The 23,485-nt window shown below is 41.4% G+C and overlaps 1 protein-coding gene across 4 annotated transcripts in view; it reads right to left on the bottom strand.

The window, feature by feature from the left end:
- TANC1 (tetratricopeptide repeat, ankyrin repeat and coiled-coil containing 1) overlaps positions 1 to 23,485 on the bottom strand; it is a 129,336-nt gene that overhangs the window by 18,951 nt on the left and 86,900 nt on the right. For all 4 annotated transcript variants that reach the window (XM_083493061.1, XM_083493063.1, XM_083493060.1 and 1 more), the window contains 9 exons: positions 19,724 to 19,854; positions 18,325 to 18,514; positions 15,387 to 15,647; positions 11,619 to 11,744; positions 9,867 to 10,151; positions 8,291 to 8,439; positions 5,569 to 5,800; positions 4,495 to 4,661; positions 2,498 to 3,105 (listed from right to left, as the gene is read on the bottom strand). In XM_083493061.1, coding sequence (XP_083349187.1) covers positions 2,498 to 3,105; positions 4,495 to 4,661; positions 5,569 to 5,800; positions 8,291 to 8,439; positions 9,867 to 10,151; positions 11,619 to 11,744; positions 15,387 to 15,647; positions 18,325 to 18,514; positions 19,724 to 19,854 — 2,149 coding nt within the window. The remainder of the gene's footprint in view (positions 1 to 2,497; positions 3,106 to 4,494; positions 4,662 to 5,568; positions 5,801 to 8,290; positions 8,440 to 9,866; positions 10,152 to 11,618; positions 11,745 to 15,386; positions 15,648 to 18,324; positions 18,515 to 19,723; positions 19,855 to 23,485) is intronic.

Raw genomic sequence — 23,485 nt, 5'->3', positions numbered from 1 at the left:
TGCTGTGCGTAAGAGAAACCTGGTGGGCAAGCAGTGGCAAGGACAGGCCCATCTGCTTCATCCAACCAGGTCTTTGTCACACATGCCAGGTCAAATCCTCCATCCACAATCAGGTCGTGGATGGCAGTGGTTTTATTCATCACTGACCTGGCATTGCACAACAACACTTTCAGGTCATGTGGGTTTCCCTTGCTGATTACTGTATCCTTCCGGTCAGGACCAGACCTGGAGGCAGGGATAGTCCTCAAACAACGACTAAACCTGCCTCCTCGGTAATGACATGGTCTGGTCTTAGCATAACTCCTCCTCCTGCCCGTGATCACTGAGATCGGGTGTCCCAATACATCCCCCCCTGTGGAACCTGCCCCACCCAAGGAACTAAGGAAGACAGAAGATATTTGCAATATCTCATTCTCAGACATGACCAATCCTTTTTGTGGAAAAGTGTGTGCTGTTCCTATTATGTTTAAATCAAACCAAGTCATGAGAAATGTAAACTAGTGTCTGGTAAGGTCAACCAAGGTCACAGACACAGTGTATCTGGTTTTCATTATAATGGAGTACGGGTGGTGATTTATATGGTAAGAGTGGAAGATTTTGCAAAACCACAGTGACACTTCCGTACATTATTCTGACACAGTGGGCAAATAATGTGTTCAGATGCTTCTTTTTCTGTACAGCAGTCTTACCATTTCTTTTTAAGTCAATAATGAACGCATCACCCTCACAAACAAATATAGTGGTACCTCAGGTTAAGAACTTAATTAATTCTGGAGGTCCGTTCTTAACCTGAAACTGTTCTTAACCTGAGGTACCACTTTAGCTAATGGGGCCTCCCATTGCCGCCGTGCAATTTCTGTTCTCATCCTGAAGCAAAGTTGTTAACCCGAGGTACTATTTCTGAGTTAGCAGAGTCTGTAACCTGAAGCACTGAAGTACCACTGTATAAAATAACTATCTTCTGTTATCACAGTAACAGGAAAAAAGGTTAGCTTCTAATGCTTTTTAATGTACAGTGGTTCAGGTTACAGACACTTCAGGTTACAGACTCTGCTAACCCAGAAAGAGTACCTCGGGTTAAGAACTTTGCTTCAGGATGAGAACAGAAATTGTGTGGTGGTGGCGCAGTGGAAGCAGGAGGCCCCATTAGCTAAAGGTACCTCAGGTTAAGAACAGACCTCTGGAACAAATTAAGTTCTTAACTTAATGCATGCTTGAAAGTGTAAATTAAAAACAGTGCACGTTATAATACTTTGTACACTAAAGAGCACTGGAGAAATTATTAATACTAAAAATTACGTGATATAATTGTAGGTAGCCAAAATAAATCTACCCAGCACAACTATTATGTATCTTTGGTTCTTTCAACAGGGATATTCTTACACGAGATGAACCTTACCGCAACATTGAAGAATGAAGAACAACCACATAAAAAGCCTGTTAAGTGCTTTCATCCACTTGACGAAACTTTCATGGTTTTCCATTGACCAATAACCTCCTCCCCAAGCCAAATTACAAATTGCTCTTGAAACCAGCCTGTGTTTCAAAAGTTGCTCAAGTGTGTTGTGTCAGTCAGACTACAAAAGTCCAAAGACCCACTGAGTGCATCAAATCAGTCAAATTATTCTCCAGCTGACTGGTTTTCCATTAGTGGTCCCCCCTAAAACTGGATTTCATTCTTCCCATACTCCACTGGTTTTAACCAGCTCCTGCATGCAGTTGACATCTTGGCCTAGCACAATAGCCAAGCACTACAGCAGATGAAAGCACGTTTCCAGCAGCCAACGTATTCCTCTCCCTTGATTAAATTTTGAACTGGTTCTAATTTTAGAATGTCAAACTGCACAATTCCATAAGCCTCAGATGCTGAATCTCTTTTTAAATTATATGAATGTCAGTGTAAACAGCAATAATCCCATTACAGGACCACTCCCATTTCTACTTATAGGATTCACAAATGATTAGTGGGGCAGGATAAAAGACACAAGTTACTGTTGAACAAACAATCTGAAATTTAAGAACATAATAGATTCCCTATGGGTTCCACCTACCACGTTATCATGTCTCTAACAGTGCCCATAATCTCTATAAGCCTGAGAAGGATTTGTTGTCAAATAGGGAGGAATAAGAATGTAAAGAGTTTCCAGGGCTGGATAGTTAATTCGTAAGGTTGCGCCTGCAGAATTATAAAGAAGCTTCATAGCAGATAAATAAAAAGTCACATTCCTCCATAGTGTACTGTCCTACCAAAGTAATGAAATGCTTAGCCCAAATGTTACTGAACGTAGTAAATTCATGCAGTCTCATTTCTGATTTTATTGTAAAACTTATGCTTCAGTGCTAAACAAAATGAAAAACCTTGGCTCCAACAGCATTTTCCCCTTAGCAATGATATGTCCGGTATCAGTACCATCTTCCTCATGTAGCACAATGAAAGAAACAAAAAACATCAGCAATTATTAGCACCCACAATATAATATATACAGCTTCCATTTACCTTGGTTCACACAAGAAGTCTGTGTTTTCACCCTCTGCTCTCCAGACCAGCCACTCCCTGAAGGATGGATGGCAGAACATTCGTGTTTTGTCTCGCCTTTTTATCAAAAAGCCTGAAAGGGACTCCATCCTCTGATGGAACTCTTCCCAGTCCTGTTCACCGTATATCTGGCCAGCATTGATGGCCTGGAAAATCTGGTCATCTGTCATTGGGTGAAGTGACGCCAGAGCCACATTCAGCACTGGCAGAGCCCTTTCAAATGATGAGTTCGTCATGAACTTCATGTTGCACTGAAGCAAATAGAGCTCAGAGAGCGAGACCGGAACTACCTTGTAGCTTGCACTTTTGATCACTAGGTGACCCTTCTGAAAGAGATCCAGGGTCAATTTCAAGTAGAGATAGGATCCCATGCTCCTCATGATCAGATGGTTGCTCACTTTCCCAATTATAGCTGCATCAGCTTTTCCATTCAGAGATATATTGTTTACAATATCCTGGCTGGCACCGATCCTGTACTGAATGTATGCATTCAAATCAGCCTGTATTTCTTTATTTTCAGGGAAATCATCCAGGGAGATTGTAAAGAAAGGATATGAGCTGATTATTTCCTGTATCATAACAGAAGAGAGAGAGAAGCACTTTACAGTACAAATGACATGGGCGTACAGATGAAATTTGAGTTTGCAGGAACATCACATTAAAGGTGGATCAAGCTGGACTAAGAGCCAGCATGAATGAAACCTTGGTATAGATAGGTATTTACCGAATGAACAACGTAACTATTTGGTCTAGATAAAGGTAGTAAAACTGCTTCTGGAGAGTTTTGTTTCAGATTATAACCCAGGGTGTGGGGTGGAATTGCCCAGCTGAATGCTTCTTTTGTGTGTGTGTGTAGAACAAATCCCCTCTACATACAAAATGAGTACATCAGGAGGGGAAAAGCTAGCCTAGAGCTTTCCTCCTTGACATCTGGTTTTCTATGTGCAGATAATATTTGTAATACGCAACATTCAACCATACAGTCCCCTACCTGTGCTCTGAAGTACAGTGGTGCCCCGCAAGACGAATGCCTCGCAAGACAAAAAACCCGCTAGACGAAAGGGTTTTCCGTTTTTCGATGCGCTTCGCAATACGAATTTCCCTATGGGCTTGCTTCGCAAGACAAAAACGTCTTGCGAGTCTTGCGATTTTTTCCGCTCCCCCCCTTTTTCTAAGCCGCTAAGCCGCTAATAGCCTTTTAGCCGCTAAGCCTTTAATAGCCGCTAAACCGCTAATAGCGCTAAGCCGCTAATAGGGTTGCTTCGCAAGACGAAAAAACTGCTAGACGAAGAGACTCGCGGAACGGATTATTTTCGTCTTGCGAGGCACCACTGTAATAGACTTTCACTTAGAAGGACTTTATGGTCATTACTGAATTCGTCCAGACACGGCAAAACATTTTCTAAAATGTTGGTCAAGTGTCTGGCCACCCACAGATTAAAAAAGAGAGGGGCAGGACAAACAGGGAAATAACCCTTTTGTTATTTACACAAGTAAATAAGTCTGACCTGGCGGCTTTTATAGGGGACAGAGAGCATAAGATGAACTGCTCTGGATACTCTCTGTTTTGTTCCCTCCTTTTGCCAGAGCTGAGAAGTAGGGTAGAGACTGAAATGCTGCCGCCAGTCTGGGCCTGGTGGATCTTGACACCAAGTTGTGTTGGCTGACAGTGGTTTAAAAGAGTTTACTGTTGCGGCTGTGCACTTTTACACCACACATATAGTAGAGCTGCCGCAGGTCTTCAGAGGAGCCTCAGATTACTACTACTTACCTGCCCCCACCCCAACAAAAATGTTTTATTCAGGTTAGTACCCCTGCGCCTGTCTAAGCCACAGCACATTCTCCAGACTATTCTTTCCAATTAAAATTAAAGCATAAACAACTCCTTGAGACTCTTTCTATTCAATGCAGCATTATTTCAGAACAACGTTTGCAGCTATAAGTTTTCAAAACATTACCTGGAAGTTCGTTCTTACAGTCACAATCAGTTTTAGCCAGGGAGGAAATTTAGAAATAATATTTGTGATGAATGAAGAAACCGTGTCCCCATAATCAGGTTTATGAAATTCTGCCTCATTTAGGCCATCTATCAAAATGATATATTCCTCTTCTGGAATTTTCTGTTCTGAAAGGCAAGACGTTGAAATACCAATGAAGTATACATCACACACACACACACACACACACACACACACACACACTTTGTATTTATAAAGTGGTTTACAGGATTTGAATAAACATAACCTTTCACTTTGTAATTTGCTTTGGATAAGTTTTTGTGAAAAGATGACTAAATGCAATATTGCTAATAATGGTGTTAATAATGACCACTGCATTATCCTAAGAAAAATAAGGATAATAATGAAGACTAACAACAAAAGCAGGAAAGTAGTGAACAATCTGATTGTGTAAAAAAAATTGCAGCGGGAAGGTTTAAGTCCAGGTTTCCAGACCCATAATTGCTACCAAATGTCTAGTTTCACCTAATAAGTATTCTGAAATGCATGGATAGCAACTGCAGTTCATTATTTCTAAATAGATGCTACACTGCTGAAGTCACAGCTTGTGTAGAACTGTTTATGTTGTTACTGAGCAAACAACATTTGCCATCACAGCTTCCATTAAAAGTTCCATTTTTGCAAATGGATTCACATTGCTTCATGAATAATTAATATATCGTATTATAGAATGCACTACAGATGACTTGTAAGTATATCAGTAAATGTGTACGATTATAACCTAATAATTTTTATTTTATTTTTTTAAAAATGGAGCAGTTCATTATTTATTTAAGGAAACTACTTCAATAGCTTAGCCTTTTCTAAGTGTGCTTTTCATCATACATATAAAATACAGTTGGATTAGCACTAGTTTGCAATATTTTATTTTCTTGGATGGCTTTGATACCTTATTTAAAACAAAACGGCAAAACACACACGGGTCTGCAAGCTAACTACTGCTAGGCACATCTAAAACACAAACCTTGTCTTGTAATTGAAGTCACTGTACAGAAAAAAAATATTTTGGCCTACCTTTCCTAAGATTTGCAAGTGGTTCCAGTACTCCTCTTCTGAATGCTGCTACTGGATCTTGAACGCAGGACCTAAGGCTAAGCATACTTTGTAGATGTGGTTCCCTTATCAAAAGTTCTCTGTATGCTGTTAACTGATGGGACCGGCAAAGAAGAGCAGCGATACTATGCACAAATTCTGGGACAAGGCATGTATAAGTGTTGTCAGCTTGACAGTAGTGATAGGCAACAACCTTTTTCAAAAAGAAAAAAGAAACGTTTAGTATTTATAGTAGATGCTTCCAGTTACATGAGTAAAAATAATGGGATCTATTGAATCATTGTAGATTTAGAGCAGGCGTGGGTAACATCTGTGTGGCATAGTGGTTAAAGTGTTGGACTAGAACCCAGGAGACCAGGGTTTGAATTCCCACTCCTCCATGAAGATCACTGGGCCAGTCACTCACTCACCCTAACCTACCTCACAGGGTTGTTGTGAGGATAAGATGGGAAGGAGGGAAACTATATAAGCCACCTTGAGCTCGCTGGTGGAATATAGTCCAGTTGTGGCCAACTCTGGGGTTGCGGCGCTCATCCTGCTTTATTGGCTGAGGGAGCCGGCGAACAGCTTCCGGGTCATGTGGCCAACATGACTAAACTGCTTCTAGCGAACTAGAGCAGCGCACAGAAACGCCATTTACCTTCCCGCCAGAGCAGTACCTATTTATCTACTTTCACTTTGACGTGCTTTCGAACTGCTAGGTTGGCAGGAGCTGGGACCGAGCAACGGGAGCTCACCCCGTTGCAGGGATTCAAACCACCAACCTTCTGGTCGGCAAGCCCAAGAGGCTCAGTGGTTTAACCCACAGCGCCACCTGCATCCCCTTCTCACACCTGTACTAGAGCACAAAACTCAGGAGATGCTAAGACTCGGTTGTGTCAGTCAGGGCTGACACTGGTGAAGACGTAATGAAAACTTCAAAATGGAGAAGGGAAGAATTGGAAAAATTCACTACTGGAGAAAGAGAGAGAGAAGCAAAAGGAGAGCATGTTCCCTTTGTAGCTTCTGATATGCAAACCATAGTTTACAGAGAACCTCTCTATCCTTACAAGGTATATTATACCTTCCCAAATATATCTCCCAGCACCAAACAACAAATTCTGGAAATAGGTAAACACAGATGTACAAATCCTGTAATTCACATAAATATATCCCTCCCTCATCAATAACCATATCACTCTGCCATATGCAAAGACTGCTGCATATGGCTAAAACTGGTGACTGTCCTTTGACAAACACAATGCTAAAGACCTTAAAAGACCCAGCAGTTCCAAGGCAGACCAATGTGGTACCTCGGGTTCAGAACTTAATTCGTTCTGGAGGTCTGTTCTTAACCTGAAACTGTTCTTAACCTGAAGCACCACTTTAGCTAATGGGGCCTCCTGCTGCCGCTGCGCACCGCTGCACGATTTCTGTTCTCATCCTGAAGCAAAGTTCTTAACCCGAGGTAATATTTCTGGGTTACCAGAGTCTGTAACCTGAAGCGTCTGTAACCTGAGGTACCACTGTACTGGCCTCAACAGAAAGGATTCCAGCCAACATGGCAACAAAACCAGAAAGTTCAAGTCCATTTGTTAAACACAGGATGCTACAACAGTGCTGCCTGCTCTTCTAAAATATATATTTCTTTAATTAAAAACAAAAACAAAAACCAGAATTTGTCCCCCCTTGCTCCTTTTCTTTCTTTCTAGCAGATTCCCAGACTGTCTGGCTATATGGTATAATCCAACTATGAGTTCTAGATCTGGAATGTTGACAAGTTACAGATCTGTATTTTATTTTATAATGCACTAGAGATAAATATCATGTTCCTCCTCTTGTAAAAGTTAAGTGCACTGATGAATGGGACATCAGGCTTAATTTTGGCAAACTCTGAGTATATGCAGAAGTATGCACCATCAAGCTCTGTGCAGCTTAATATTCAGTAAGGATGCATAATCTTAAAGTGGTTAGCGCTGACTTAATACATCTTTATTCTATCATTTTCTAAAAATAATAACTGCTTTGATGACGACAACAATATTAGGACAGTTCTTACATAAAGACTGTACCAAGTAATACTTCAATACCAAAGCAAATCCTCTGCTATTTACAACACTCGGCAAGGCTTTCCTTCTTTCACAATCCTTCCTGCAAAAATAAATGCATTAGAATGTCCCTAGTGCAATTTGCTGATAATTCCAGCTTATATAACCGTTAGATACATCAGTGACGAAAACACTGTAAGCTGCCTAGATCAAATGTTTGATCCCACTCCCTCCTCCTTGATACATGCGCTGCAGGGAGGTACGTTAAATAAACGAGCTGATGGGGGCAGTCATTTCCTTTGGAATTAGAGATCGCCATCTGCCAAAGTCGGACAGGGAAAAAATATTCTCAAAATTCAAGTAAAACTGCATCTTTGCCCTTATGCAATCGGGATAAAAAAGGGAAATAAAAAGTGGCAAACAGAAAGAAATCACCACAGATGATGCAATGAGTACTTCCTCACTGGCAATGTGTAGATCACCGAAGTGAACTGTACCATTTATTAAAAGCTGAGAAAAAGAAATTAGTGGCACAGAAGCCTGGCCGCTTACACAGTGCTTCTAAATATTCTGAATTCTTGTAAGGGGATCAATGTACAGGTAGAATGTGTGTGATTTGGATTATGATTAAGAGCTGTTAAATATTAGGGTGTTACCTTTGACGCAAGACGTCTAACAGATTCTGCCATTTGGTTCGGATGTTCCTGAGCTAGGGGGCAGCTGAATGTTTTGCTTGTACTGGTACCCGCCGAGGCAACAGAAGCGGGTATTTGGCTGAGAGGAATCTCTTGAGAGGGGTCGCTGCCTGTGACGAAAGAGACCAGCAGACACCAGAGTTATAACCAGCAGGGATCCATTTTGTGGTATAAATTATGTATCTGCAATGTTGGTGATGTTTAGTCTTCCAGGGAAAGTTAAAACACTGTTTGAAATCCCACAGCCTGCCTGCATGTGTTACCAGTTATGACTTCATCCATGTAGCTGCACATGCTCATCACTTTGAAGATCTGCTCGGCTAATTTAGAGATGCCGTAACAGCAAATGCCCAAATCAAAAACAGAAGAAAAACATATAAAATTCCTTTGTAGTAACAAACACGCCCCTCCAAATGTACCCCAAGGCTATATTTCGTTTCATGGGCCTATGGTAACGAAACGCTAGCATGGAATGACAGATATATTTGTTTTGAGTAGGTCAGCATCTCCAAAGGGTTTGGTTGGGGTGAAAGCACCACAGACTCATAGAATTGTAGAGCTGGAAGGGCACAAACACACATTCCTTCCCAATTTCCGTACAGTAAGGCTATTAATTTTGAGAATGGGCACACACCTGTGCGATAAAATGGAACTCATGGAAGAGGACTTGGGGGGGGGGGGGGAGCCGTTGGGCAACAAAGCAACAGAGTGTGAGTATGTGGGCGAAAAACAAGCTGTGTAAGTTAAATACATACTTACTGCCAGCACTGAAGTCAATATAAACATGGAGAATTCAGCAGGGGTAGCCAACATTGTCCTCCAGGTCCATGCTCGCCACCATGACCAATGGCCGGGGGGTTGGGAGTTGTACTCCAGCAGCATATGGAGGACACCATATTGGCTATCCCTGTATTAAGCCACAGCAGCAAATAAAAAAACCCCCAAAACTTTAAATGCAGCTGATTTTTAATCACACACCGAGTATCTGTTGAAACATGAAGTTCTCTGCAATTATTAGTAGAGTTTACTTATAGACTGCTTTGTCCCAAAGGGGTGAACATATTGGAACCATATGCACAACAGAGTAAAATAAAATGCAAATCAGCAAACAGAATAATGTAAGACAGCAAAATTTAACAACAACGGTGGGGCCTTCCCAAGATTGAGGGCTAAATGGTGCTCTTCTCAACCCTACATCTAACGCACTTCGAAAGATGACATTAGCGCCAAAACTAAAGGAGCCTGATGGATCTTCTGAAGGGTATTCATTCCATAACATTGGCAGTGCTACCACCAAGGAGGCCCTGTCCTTTACACCTCCAATAGGCCCCTTGTAGGAACTGTGCTACCAAGCAGCTCATTTCCACAGTCTACTAAGAGAGCAACTTGGGAGTGGGGAAGAGGTGCTACCAATGTTAAGAATAGCTAATGCAACTTATTTGTCCCACAAAGATGGCAGTTCGTGTAGCACATATGCATGCAAATACACTTTTCTGAATTAGCAAAAATAATCTACAAAAATTGTTTTTAAACCTACTTTTGGGAGAAGAATTAGAGCTGGTGGAAGCAATCTGCCTCATGCGACTTCCATGACAGCTAAGTGCCACAAGCTTTGAAATAATAGCAGTCTTCCCAAATCCCACATTTCCAACAACAACAGCTCCCCTGGTTTCTGCCTGCTCTTTATTATTCTTCAACTTTTCCTCTATTGCCTGAAACAGCCAGTCTCTTCCGACAAACACAGAGTCCGTTGTTATGCTTGGCACTTCAAACAATAGTGGCTTAAGCAGAATGTCTTGAGGCTTATAGGGGACAAAACGTGCTGAGAGAAAGGAAAAAACTTGTTAGAAGGCAATATTTTAAGCAATGAAAGATCAATTTAAGGCAAAAGTACTCAAACTTTAGAAAATGCAACTAATCTGTTTTTGAACAATTTATTGTAAACAAAGCCTTGAATCAATTTACCGTAAACAAAGCCTTGAATCATAAGTACATCAGAGCAGAAGCGCACAGCTGATTTCATAAAGTCAGCTTCTAAACTTTAAATGGCTTCCATTCAAGATTCATACACAGCAAGAGTGTGGGCTACTAAAAAGAAAAATCTGCATAAGTACATATTTTTAGAGCCTCAAAATCTGAGATAAAAAAGGTAAGCCTGTGGAGGCATCCTATAAGACACAGCCAGCTTCTAAAGTAAAGTCCTGGGGAAATGTTGATTCTAAAAAACCAAAAGGCAAGCAAGAAAGTTAAGGCAATTGCAAGGCACCCTACCTTATACCATGTCCCACTTGAGCAGAACGTTAAATGCTCTGAGTGGAATTATTTATTCTCTGCTTCCAAATCTGTAGGACTTGTTGGGTAATGTGAAGGGGAAGAGCTGTCTCCTTCCCCACCCTAAATGTCCTGGGGCTGCCACTGTCCCCAAAGGCATCACACCTTACTCTGCTCTGGAGACACTTTGATCAAGGCTGATCAGACATAATGGTTCTGTGAGCCCTGGGAGAGAGGCTGTATCTCACCAGTAGAGCATCTGTTCTGCATGCAGAAGGCCCCAGATTCAATCGACATCTCCAAGTAGTGGATTGAGTATGTCCCTTATCTGCAACCTTGGGAAGCCACTGGCAATCTGTGTTGAAAACAATGAGCTAGATCAGGGGCCAGCAACCCGCGGCTCCGGAGCCGCATGTGGCTCTTTTACACCTTTGCCGTGGCTCCGGGGCGGGTACTAGCGAGGGGAGGAGGCGCACTGTGTGCCCCGACACTCCCCACTGTGGTGGGCGCTGTACTGGCTGTGACGTCGCATGGGGGCGGTGCGTGCGTTAGTCACGCACCGTCCCAACGTCACCTTCCCGCCCGCTGTCAGATCGCGGCTCTGGAAATATATTTGTTTTAAATGTTGCAATGGTTTTGCGGCTCCCAGGTTTTTTTTCTTCGGAAATGGGTCCAAGTGGCTCTTTTTGTCTTAAAGGTTGCAGACCCCTGAGCTAGATGAACCAATGGGCTCCACATCTCTGGAGAGCTGCTGCTGGTCAAGTATATTTGCTAATTAAGGAACTCTTCAAAGTGTTCTATAAAGGAAGACAAGCCTCTAATCTCCACTAAGCAAGTACCAAAACAAAACACTTGCATCTTCCACTAGGGAATAATGCCATCTCCAGAGCAGGTCAACACAACATTAGTTATTTATTTCATAGAGTTGGAAGGGAACCACAAGGCTTATCTAGACCAATGCAGGAATCTTTTGCTCAATGTGGGGCTTGAGTCCATGAGTCTTGTGCTTTACCGATACCTTTTATTTCTTGCTGAACTCTCCCTCCAGCAGTATTGTGCCACGGTAAGCGAATTGAGGTCCTCAATGGTGTATTCCTCTGACCATCCAAATAGCTCAGGTCTTCTAGCTTGGTGGAGCTTGTTGCTGTAACAACAAAGAAACTTGTCAGGTGGATGGGCTGCAGGAGGTTCAATATGTCTCAAAACAGTAGCCAGTCACAGCTGAGTAACATGGAACAATGCAGAGGTGCATAGCAGAAGGTGTACCTCTACAAAGCAAACTGTGGTGAACTTAAAATGCTCTGCTGAACTCATTGGAGACAGAATGTGGTACAAACATAGTAGAGTTTTTCCTTTGCAATGCCGCACTAGATCTTACTGCAGCCCCATCACTTTAAAAAACACAGCATTGAGCTGCCATAAGCTTCAAGTTAGTTAAAAATTAATTTACTTTACCCTCTCTTTTGGATGTGTTAATCACTACACACTATGGCCATAAAATGCTAATGATTGATTATGCTTCATGTGAATATTTCCCCCCCCCCAATTGTTAAACATTGAAAATATCAACTTTTCAAGACACTTTCCAGTGTTTCTTAGAAATTCTTATATTAACGAAAACATTATGCAGTGGAAAATAACTCAGTGCATAGAAACAACCATAAAGTGTTTGTGATTTTGTATTTCAAAAGAAAGACAATTTTTTGAAATATCCTTCCTTCACCATAAACTGCCTATCTCAAGGTTCCAGTCCTCCAATTAATTGTGCTCCTTTGTGATGTATATATATATATATATTATATGGGCAACATTCAGAAGGATTTAAAACTGCTGATTTACTGTTGGGTAGTAGATAAGAGAGGACAAGGGTCACGATGAATTTTTATGACCAGTTTGGCAGCCAATTTATTTATTAAAGCTTCAATATTTCCATGTCGAAACACAGCAAGGTAGCTAGCATGAATCTTCTGCCCCAATGATTTCATTCAGAGTTATTGGCAACCCAAATCTTGCAAGCAGACACTGTCCAAATCTTGGAAGGAGACAAGCAGGCACTTTGTGCAGTATTTCACAGCATCCAGAACATCAACAATCACCCATTAATGGCAGGATTCTCAGCCTCCCTTTTTGCAAAGATATATACATGACTAGCCATAAAAGCATTTAAGAGGCTGTGAAATGTACTGAAAAATAAATCGGTCATCTCCAGAATGCATTAACAAGCGACACAGAAAGAGAGCTAAAGTTAGAAACAGTAGTCCTAATACAAAACTGATGTGTAGAAGAAAACCGTACTATAGCCAGGAGTTTTGCTGATGTTTTTAGAGGCATGATCTGCATTTTAAACTAAAAAGTGGCTTGTCTCTTCAGTCCTGTGAGCTTATGCAATGGACACATAGAAGAAACCTATTGATATATTTATTATAACCAATCAGGAAAATCTCCCCAACATAACCCACCAAAATGCAAGGAAATAGGGGCTGAAATTCGTGTGTGTGTGTGTGTGTGTGTGTGTGTGTGTGTGTGTGTGTGTGTGAAAAAATTACCATACTTTTACAATACCTGGAAAGGGCTGCAGAACTGTCTACATTACTTTAGCTTGTTTTGAGAACATGTGTACTGAAATGGGGTTTTTCCCCCATTTAGGCCTTTTCCATGCACCCTACCACTCCACATACCTGGCAGATTTCCACTAAAACTGACACCCAAATGGATTTTGTTTACTTTGTTAGTACGTTAGTATGGCTTCACTCCCTTGATGAAATTTAAAAGGGAAGTTCATCATCTTCTAGAAGAGAACAATATGCTACTGCATCTCAAATTTTGTTTCTTAGAAATGTGTCCGATATAAAACCAGAAGCAAAAGTTCATGAACTGAAGAGACCTTCCACAATTGTATGGACACGGGGCTCTTTGCATTCTAGTATGACTACCTTAACACAAAGTCTGGGTTCTTATGGCAAGGGCAAATTCCAGCATCCAGCCATTAGCAAATATTTAACTGAACTGAGTGATCTTCTAAATCTAGAGAAGATCCCCCCCCCAAACCCCCACACACATTATTCTTTTTATTACGATATTTGCCCTTTTGAGTCAAATCAGTCATTTTGATCAACGTTCTGAAGATTTATATACTGCTTGATTGTAACAAAAACCAGACAAACCTCAAAGCAGTTTACAAAAAGAATAAAATGAATGTTAAAAAAAACACAATTAAAATTAGTGATAAGCTGGTCACTGATTAAAATACACGTTAAAAATTTACGTATCTGGATAGGCTTATCTGAACAAAAATGTTTTTAACAGGCACCAATAACAGTACAGAAAGCGCCTGTCTGATGTCAACAGGAAGGGAGTTCCAAAGTGTAGCTGCTGCAACACTAAAAGATTGGTTTCTTACAAATGTGGAACGAGTATTATGTTGCATCTGTAACAGTACCAGTTCCGCAGCTTGAAGTGCTTCAGTGAGCACATATTGGGTAAGGCAGTCTCACAGGTAAACTGATCCCAAGTGGTTAGGGCTTTATATACTAATATTTCATATAAGTGTACACATATTGTACACCTGTAGGCAATTGCACATGAACATAGCAATTCCCTTGATCACTGAGGTGCCATTGAAGGAGAATGCCATGATCATAGGACTAAGTTTCACCCGTCTCAATATCCACCCAGATCTCATTTGCATTGGAAAAAGGGGGTGGTTCAGTTTAAATAACAACGAGTTGAGCCACCACAAGGAATTCCTCCCATCCAAAATTAGAAATGGAGTGAAAACTCCCTAAATATACTGAAGAAGAAAAACAGAAGTCACTCAGAAGAAGAAAGCTAAGTAGACAGGTAGTTGTCTTTTCTCTCAAGGTATTTGCAGACAGGGACAGATCTCTCTACTCAATAGGATAGCCAGCAGAACTTGGTCTCTGACTAAAGAGTTCTAGAAAGTTATACATATGCTTTGTGCAGAGACCCAAGTGCAGGACTGCACAGGGACTACGAAGAATAACTAAAAATCAGCACCTTCCATACAGCAGATAATTCGTTTGGGTTATTAATAATGGTCTTACTACCAAAGATCCATAGAGAGCTTTTCCAGATTTTTTCCTGCCACATAAGAATGAGTGTCTATGGAATATGGCTGTGCAAATATCATGGGGCTCTGAATGGACTGTGTTCATCAAAGCAGTAGCAACACAACATAATCCCTATGGGTTATGTTCAATGCTATGGTGAAAGTTCCATCAGCACAAGGATTTCTCCATGCACAATGGAATGTTCTCCCCGTCTCCCCCCCCCCATGCACCCAACCCCCTGGAACAGATTTGGAGATGGTGTCAGATGTGTGTGGGAGACAAGGAGTGAAATCCCATTGTACTGGCTCAAGTATTTAGTTGGACACTGCCCCATGTCTGCATCATTGTATATGCATTTAAAAGCTTAATATAGAGGCTGAGTGCTTCCTGCTATAATCCTTCAAGTCGATGGACTTATATAGCTCTTTACATAAAAAAGCAATGAGCACAAAGAACACTACACTGTCTCTGCACAGCAACATCCCGATCGCTTCGCAGACCTTTGTGCTTCAACTGCTTCTAAAAATTACTTCTGTTAAATTTCATGCACTCCCCTTAACCAGTGCTGGCTCTCTAGCTTGCATTTCCATTACGTGGCGATCAGACACAATTTGATGGGAACTGGTCCATACAAGAAAGAGTGCCGCAGGAAAAGTATATATTTAAAAAAAGGGCTGGAGCACACACAGCACTTGCTCCCTTTGGTTGCTCCTTACCTGCAACAGAATTGGGCCGAGGCATTACTAATGAGCCAGAGCTTTGAGTATAAGTCACAGGGCCATCTCCAGAAGATGCTTCCACTTTTGGCAGACTTTCTGAAGACCCCACCGTCTCCTCTTCTGCAACTGGCGAGCAATTATCTGTTCTCCGCTCATGAATAATTCCTTGGTGTGCACCAGCTCTGAGGCTTCCGTCTTTGCTCCACTCCAAACTGGATCCACTACGGTCGTCGTTTTCAGATGAACTTGTTACTGTCGCTTAAAAACAAATGAAAAGGAAACCAATGAATTCTAATGGGAGGAACGCTAGAATAATAAACTGGTTTGCAGTGTTCTTAGACTGAAACTTCGTTCAATAAGGTGAGGAGCTCCTCCTACAAGGCACACTAAATTAGTGTTTCCTGGGCTGGTTTTAGCGAGGAGACAAAAACATTCATTGGGCATCATAGTACAGCTACTACTGTTCATGTTCTTAGTTGCAACTAGGTATGTCTCTCAGAGCAAGACCTCCTTGCTTTAATAATACTGACAACTTGAATAATGTAAAACGTCGTAAGGATTTTGATGAAAGCCTTGTAGTGTGCTTCTGTATGGCCAAATGATTAGCGTTGATTAAAGGCAGGGGGCAAACTTGGGACTTTTGATGCATCATGAACTAAGAGTCCCTTCTGATTTACTCATTGAGGGGAGTGGGAGGGCCAGGAAAGATTTCCACTCCAGTTTCTAATAGCGAAAAGACAGAATGTCACCAGTCCTCATTTTGGCCACTAGCCCAGACTTCTCTCTTACTTAGCTCACCGCAAATGATGAAAACCTGCCCTCACCCCCATTATGTCAACGGAGGCAGAGGCAATTTCAACTAAGGCAATAAAAACTTTTTTTTAAAAAAGAAAGAAAGAGAAGAATAAAAGCCTGACCCAGCAGAAAGTGCGGGTGAAGGAGAGGGAGGGCAAGGGCAGCTCTCCACTCAAAAAAGCTACTGGCCCAGAATAACGTAGCAGGGATGGAAATTACAATGGAAGCCTACTTAAGTAGCATGGAATAACAAGCTATTTTCACGGTTTGGCAAAGTCTGCCAAAAACAGTTACACAAAAGATAATGCTCGCCAAACTGTATACTGAATGAGCATTTAATACTCTTCATATATATTTGCATGCACACATTGAGTACACACACACACACACACACACACACACACACACACACACGTTAAGGGATGCTTTAGGAAATGCAGTACGTACGCCCTCCACACTTAAATCCTTCCAAATGAATGTAGAATGATTAGATCTATAAATAACTTGGGGGACTAAGGATACTTAGTAAGATACAAGTTCATTTTAATATCCATTCTATTCCCACCCCCCTTTAGATGAAGACAAATTTGCAAAGCATGTATACAAGCTAGCTTTCAAATTAAATGCTGTCTTTCAGGATTTGCAGGGGAATGCGTGGGAGGGAGTGTTTTACTTTAAGACGAGCATGTTGCACAACAGAAAATTCTATACATTTTCACAACAGCCTTGAGAACAGAAGGCGCACAATTTCCAGATCCGTTATCATCCTAGCTAATGGGTTTCCCAGCGGTTTTCTTCCATGTGTCCTCAAGTCTTCATTTTACCCAGCTCTTTGGGGCTTGATTTCTCCTGTTCTAGTTTTCATTCCCAGTTATGAATTAATCATTCAAACCTCCACATAACGCCATCATTAAACTGCAGTTATTATGAAACTTATCAGCCTTTCTTGGTCTAGAACCGAAAGCATTTCACAAATATTTCCGATGTTTGCCATCACTAGCATACCTCCTTCACCCTAACTGCTGTGGATCCATTTCCAGGCCCAATCTAAAATGTGGATCTTAAACTTCAACGATCTTAATGGCTTGGAACCAGGTTATTTGAAATATTGCCCTTTCCTGCATATACCTCAACTGATCCCCAATATCTTTTTCAGAGGCCCTGTTCCAAATGCCCCACCAAGTGAAGTGCGTTGGGTGGCTATTAAGAAGCAGGCCTCTTTAGTAACAGCACCTCAGCCTACTTGGAGAAAGTTGTTTGGAACCATCTCTGTGGTCCTTCCAGTAACAGATGAAGGCCTTTTTTTCCACTTGGGCCTCTCAGTGTTTGGTTTGCGATTTTCTCTGTATCTGTGTTGCCAACTGGAGTACAGCATAGATCCATTACTGTTGATTGAAGCTCAAATGGCCTCGGTGGCTCTTTCACTCACACCCCCCACACCAAGTTTGCCTTCTCTCCCCACACTGGAACACTGTGTCATGAACCTGTTTGCAATGATACAAAAAACTGACAACTTTCCAGGTAGGGATCTTTGTTTACAAGGGGTGGAACACTCCCCACAAATGGTAGCACAATAAAAACACTTCTTCGTCCTTAACAAAGTTCTCTATATGCTTCACATGCATTATTTCAGTAAATCTTTAGAACAACCCTGTATGTTCAATCAGTACTGTACTCAAGGATGAGAGATAAATGTACTGCCTAAAGCAACCCAACAAATTCATGACTGTAGTGAAATGTGGACCGGAGGTTTTATGATCAATTGCTCCTGCTCTTAATCACTGCATCCCATTAGCACTGCTATTCTCTTCCCCAGCAGAACTTCCCTAGCAAATACACAGTGTAGTGCAGTGAAGAAACTCGGGGTTCCAGCCCTCTCCCAGCCCATGACTAAATGCCCACAGGAAAGACACAAAAGAACTACTGAGAATGACAAAATTATTTCAAGCGAAAGAGCACTTAAAAAATTTCTGGAGCATGGAGACTTTGGAATTGAAGCCAAGTACTAACATAAATTAACACAAGAGAGTTTCGGAGCAAACTCACTGTACGCCTAGCGGCTGTATCGGCTGATGCAGAGAAGCAAGATGCAATAGAGACAGCAGTAAGTCAGTGCATTGCTAGGAGTTATACTGCTTACCTATAATTCCACTATCCTTGCTTTCCAACGTGGAGCTTGGGCTGCTAATGGTCCCACAGGGACTACTTTTGTTGGCCGCTGTTTTGCCAGCACAGCTATTCAGAGTTGAGCAGGGGCTGTCGGTGCTTGGCGACGTGGTGCTGCTCGTCAGGGTAGAGCAGGGACTGACTCCTTGGCTAGCTATGGTGCACTAGAAAAGGAAGGAAAGGAAGGATGAATACACAGAGCACAGCGCTATCGGTCCATGGCGGAATCAATACTAAGCAGGAAATCAAACAAGCCTAAAGTTAACACAACTTTCCAAGGCTGCATTGTAAGAGGATTCATTAAGCCCCTTTCAAGAAAGAAGCAGCAGCAATAGGACAATAGCAGATTATGGGCCCTTAGTGTTTTAACTTGGACCTGTAAAGTTCACAGCCTTATGCGTGGAACACTGTTTGTTGAGAGGCTGCAACACAAAACCCAGGACTTGTTTGGGATAGTGATCAAATATGCTTCTCTGCAGATTCGAAAAGGAAAGGCGTGGGCAAAATTTGGTTTAAAATCTTTTGTCACAGGTGGCTAGAATTCTCCTAGAATAGGTGCCTTCCTGTACTACAACGGAATGCCCTGTCTCCTCTCAGCATCTCGCGAGAGTCATACAGATTATTTCCCACGTTCTTATGCCTCATAAACCAAGCAGTAAGGAATGCGCAAGCCAGAAGTGCCTATGGGACAAAAGGCATCCAGTTAAAAATACACATGCGCAAAAACAGATGGGTACAAGTGAGTGAGCCATGGCTGCTACATTACACAACAGAGAAAATGTTGTAACAAAACTCAAATCTGATTCCCAAGGCCAAAAGTAGAAAAATGATCTGCTGTGAATTTTCACAAGAGGGAGATTTTCAGCTCTTCCCTGTATATCGATCAAGCGAAAAGCCACCTCTTCAGTTTACTGTGGTGATCTTTATTGCCTAAGACAGGAGTGGGAAACATGTGGCGTTCCATATGTTATTGAACTACAACACCCATCAGCTTTGATTACTGGCCCTGCTGGGAGTTGTAGTTCAACAACATCTGGAAGGACAAGGTTGCCCTACCTTAGGAGAAAATCCAAAAGTTGTTTTTAAATAATCCTTCCAGGTCGCAACTGCCTGAAGCAGCAAGTGAAAAATAACCATTCCATGATTTTCTCACAACCCCATGCAATGTAAAGAATTTCCTTGGAACAGTGAAGATCAAGCCAAAGCTCTTTTTCTTTCACTGCTTCCTACAAATGTGCACTGTGTACACATTTATGTAAGTGGTTTTTGTTGTCTATTAGCATGTTTGCTATTAAATATATTGAAAGCACAGCATTTGTTGGCATCTCTAGTTTTAACAGATTACTGTTTACAACTTGTTTCCACTAGCATACCATAGCTTCGCGCTTTTCTTCCACAGAGATATGGGCAGACGTTGGAATCCCTTCTCCCAGTAAAAATCCCAGTCTTGTCATCAGTTCCTGAGCCGCTGGTGAACAGCTTGATTCCTTCTCTGACTTTGTTTCTATTCAATAAAAGAAAACACTGTATGAAGGAGTACAGTGACTTGCTTTGCAAGAGTAACAACAAGTTACAAGTAAAGAGATTCCGACTAAGGATCAGAAAGAACTTTTTGACAGTAAGAGCTGTTTGGCAGTGGAACCGTCTCCCTCGGGGGGTTGTGGGCTCTCCTTCCTCGGAGGTTTTTAAGCAGAGGTTGGATGGCCATCTGTCATGGATGCTTTAGCTGAGAGTCCTGCACTGAAGGGGTTGGACTAGATGACCCTCAGGGTCCCTTCCAACTCTATGATTCTAGAAGAACAAGGCTCATTCAAGTCTGAATTCATTCTTGGGCCAATAAGAATATAGATTTCAACAGAGAGAGAAACAATGAAATGGATTATCAGGGGATCCAATACTAAAGTTTTAAAACCTATGACACAATCCTGCCACCGTGGGGCTCCTTTATGTCCCGCTGATTGCAAGGGAGACAGGTCAGCACACATTTAACTTTCTCATTGAAATCAAAGGGCCAAATGAGATGTGGCATGTGAAATGCGATCTGGTTCTCCAGTTATTTTCTTTTAAATTAAAAATTGGAGCAGGGCTGCTTCGAAGATATGGGAAATGGTGCTTGAGAAACTTATGTTCACTTGGAAATCTTGAACTAAAGCATGCAGGCAACACATACTATTTGAATATGGCATGCAGGTAACACATACTATTTGAATAGGTTCTCAATTGATGGTCTGTGGACCCCAGGGGGTATGTGGAACCCACCCAGGGGGCCTGTGGCACATACTTTGCCAACAGTCTAGGACACTCTGCGAACATCACACAAGAGCACAGCACCCCCAAACACACAAGATTGCGGCACCCAAAAATGTGTGGTTTGGGGCACCATACTCTTGCGTGGGTCAGGTGACTCTCCCAGAAGACACTCGTCCTGGTTTTGAGCTGGGACATGTTGGAGGGTATAGTGGCACCATTCACATAATAAAACCTACTACAGAGATATCAACATTTTCAAAAGTAGGGGGTCCATGGCTTGGATTTGAAAAACAGGGGGTCTGGCTAATTGGGAACCAGTGGAATAGGGGATGAATATGACAAGTGCCTAAATAATACCTGCAAAAAAACAAAAACAAAAACATTCCACATGCAAATAGCAGGATAATTTAGATAGAATAAATAGCATGGGAAGAACAGGTAAAAATTCCTCCTCCTCCAGTCCCATTTTCTACAGGGCTATATGTTTAAAAATGAAACACCTGTGATCCATTCACAAATCTCCCATATTGCATCTAGTTTGTCCCTCAATATGCTTTTCTCTGGATGATTTATGCCCCAGGTATTTTCAGAAAGCTATGAAATAGTACAATCTCAGGGAAATGTCAGGGAAATGTATCAGTTCCTATACAAATGTGGTACATTTTACTGTTGCTTATGACTACCTGTGCAACCATCCCAATTATCTCCCACCTTTTCTGCTTTTATGTTGCATCATATACTACTTTTGTTGATACTCTTATAGTTATTGAAAATTCAGTAAGTATTTTAAATTGTAAGCTGACCTGAGAACTTTTTGTTATAGTGTAGCCAATATAAATAAATAATATTGTTCTTTCGGTAGTGCCTTTCCCCTTTCACTTATTTGTGGGTGGGGGCACCTCAAGAAAAAAAAAAAGTAGGAACGTCAGTTTTTAAGAGCCTGTAGCAAAGAACAGAGGTGCCCTTTAACAGAACAAGTTGAACTGCAAATACATTTGAACAACTGGCTCAGAAGGAATTACCGAAACACAATTCCACTAGCTTGTAGCAGACAAGACATCTGCTTAATCTTGAGCTGAACTAACAAAACAGCCGGGGTCTTTGATAGAAAAGATTTAAGTGTTTTTTCCAATATCCTTCAAATGATGAAAACAACTCTGTATTACTCTTCCAATGAGGTCTTCCATTCAGAGATTTGTTTTCACGGCATCTAATCCTTAAAAGAAAGTAATCTGCCATTCCTTAATGTGACTGTGATAGGGGATATTTGCAAGGGAACTATCATTCAAGTATCATTTCTCTATTAAAGTTATTTGGTTCATACAAATAGCGGTAGCTGGCACTACATTAGTCTTAGCAAATTTTCATCCACTTGTCTTCAAGAATATCTGAACAGTAGCAGGATATATATATATATATATATATATATATATATATATATATATATGAATGAGAATCTGAATATGATACTTGAAATTTAATTTCCATATGCACTTTTAATAAGAGCTCTGCTATCTTCACAGATTTATAGCTGCTGGGTATTCCACAGTAATGACATTTCTAACAAGAAAAGCTTGGATTCACCTAAAAAGGCGATCGTGAATCCATTATTAATTACACAGAGAGGATGAGGTGAAGTGGTAGCTCATTTTTACACTGCTATAACTTTGGCCTGTTTGTAAATAAAGACACAAGAGCTAGGGCATTTTATTCAACTTGAGTAATTGAAGACACCACAAAATAGTTTGTCAGAATTTCCACATCCAAGCTCGTTTCCTTCCCTCATCCCAGTTCAGGGAGTTGGACTAGATGACTATTGGGAGTCCCATCCAACTCTACAATTCTATGAAATAAATATGTGAATGTGCACAACCTGCAGTGGCACAGAGCAGGGCCTTTAGTGTTGTGGCACCCACTTGTGGAATTTCCTCTCAGCTGACATCAGACATGTGTTGTCATGCTAAAAACTTCTATTTCCCCAAGCATTCCTGGGCTGGTGATTTAGTCACATTTTACTTCAAGTCACTCTGTCATTTCCGGCAGTTTTAAATTGCATTCGAAATAACTCACTGTTTACATTGTTGGTTTTTGTATTTGTTTTACAAACGTTTATGATTAAGTAGTCTATTAATACTGAAAAAATAAAATAGCATCTATATCTATACACACACATAGAATTGGCAACCCTCGTTTTGGTAACGTGTTTAGTACCACCAGGAACGGAAAGATATCTCTCTGGACTTCTATAAAACTGTCAGTCATAAACTGAACAAACAGGCACTTTCCCTTTCATTGTGATGGTGAAAACGCTAGTAAAAAGGGGACGGTGCTGTCTACAGTCTCAGCTGTAAGAGCAGCTGTCAAATCATCCACAAAAAAATCATTTTATAATCAAGATGCTTCGATTCAAAAGCATTACTGTAAATGGATGTTTCCCAACATTGGGAAGATGGATTCCAGGGTTTCTGCTACAGATGAAACAGCCAAGTGGAGTATTCCTTTTCTATTCTTCAAACACACACACACACACACACACACACACACACAAACAACAATACAATACTACAGATGTTTACCTGGAGAAAGCCTTATTGGGGGGGGGGGGATTCTGAATCAACATGAAAATCAGGATTGTGCTGTAAAGCATTCTGGGTTTGGGCTAGGTACTGTTATAATACTCCAGAGATATTCAGGAGGAGGCTGTGAGGGGGCAAGTGGAAGCTTATTTGCATTTGTTTGGGAACCACAAGCATGTACAGTGGTACCTCGGGTTACATACGCTTCAGGTTACATACACTTCAAGTTACAGACTCCGCTAACCCAGAAATAGTGCTTCAGGTTAAGAACTTTGCTTCAGGATGAGAACAGAAATCGTGCTCCGGCGG

The sequence above is a fragment of the Podarcis liolepis genome (assembly GCF_965112155.1).
Source record: "Podarcis liolepis genome assembly, chromosome: 1".
Taxonomy (NCBI): Eukaryota; Metazoa; Chordata; class Lepidosauria; order Squamata; family Lacertidae; genus Podarcis; species Podarcis liolepis.
Note: the sequence above shows the minus strand (reverse complement) of the source record. Positions and strands in the feature narration are given on the sequence as shown.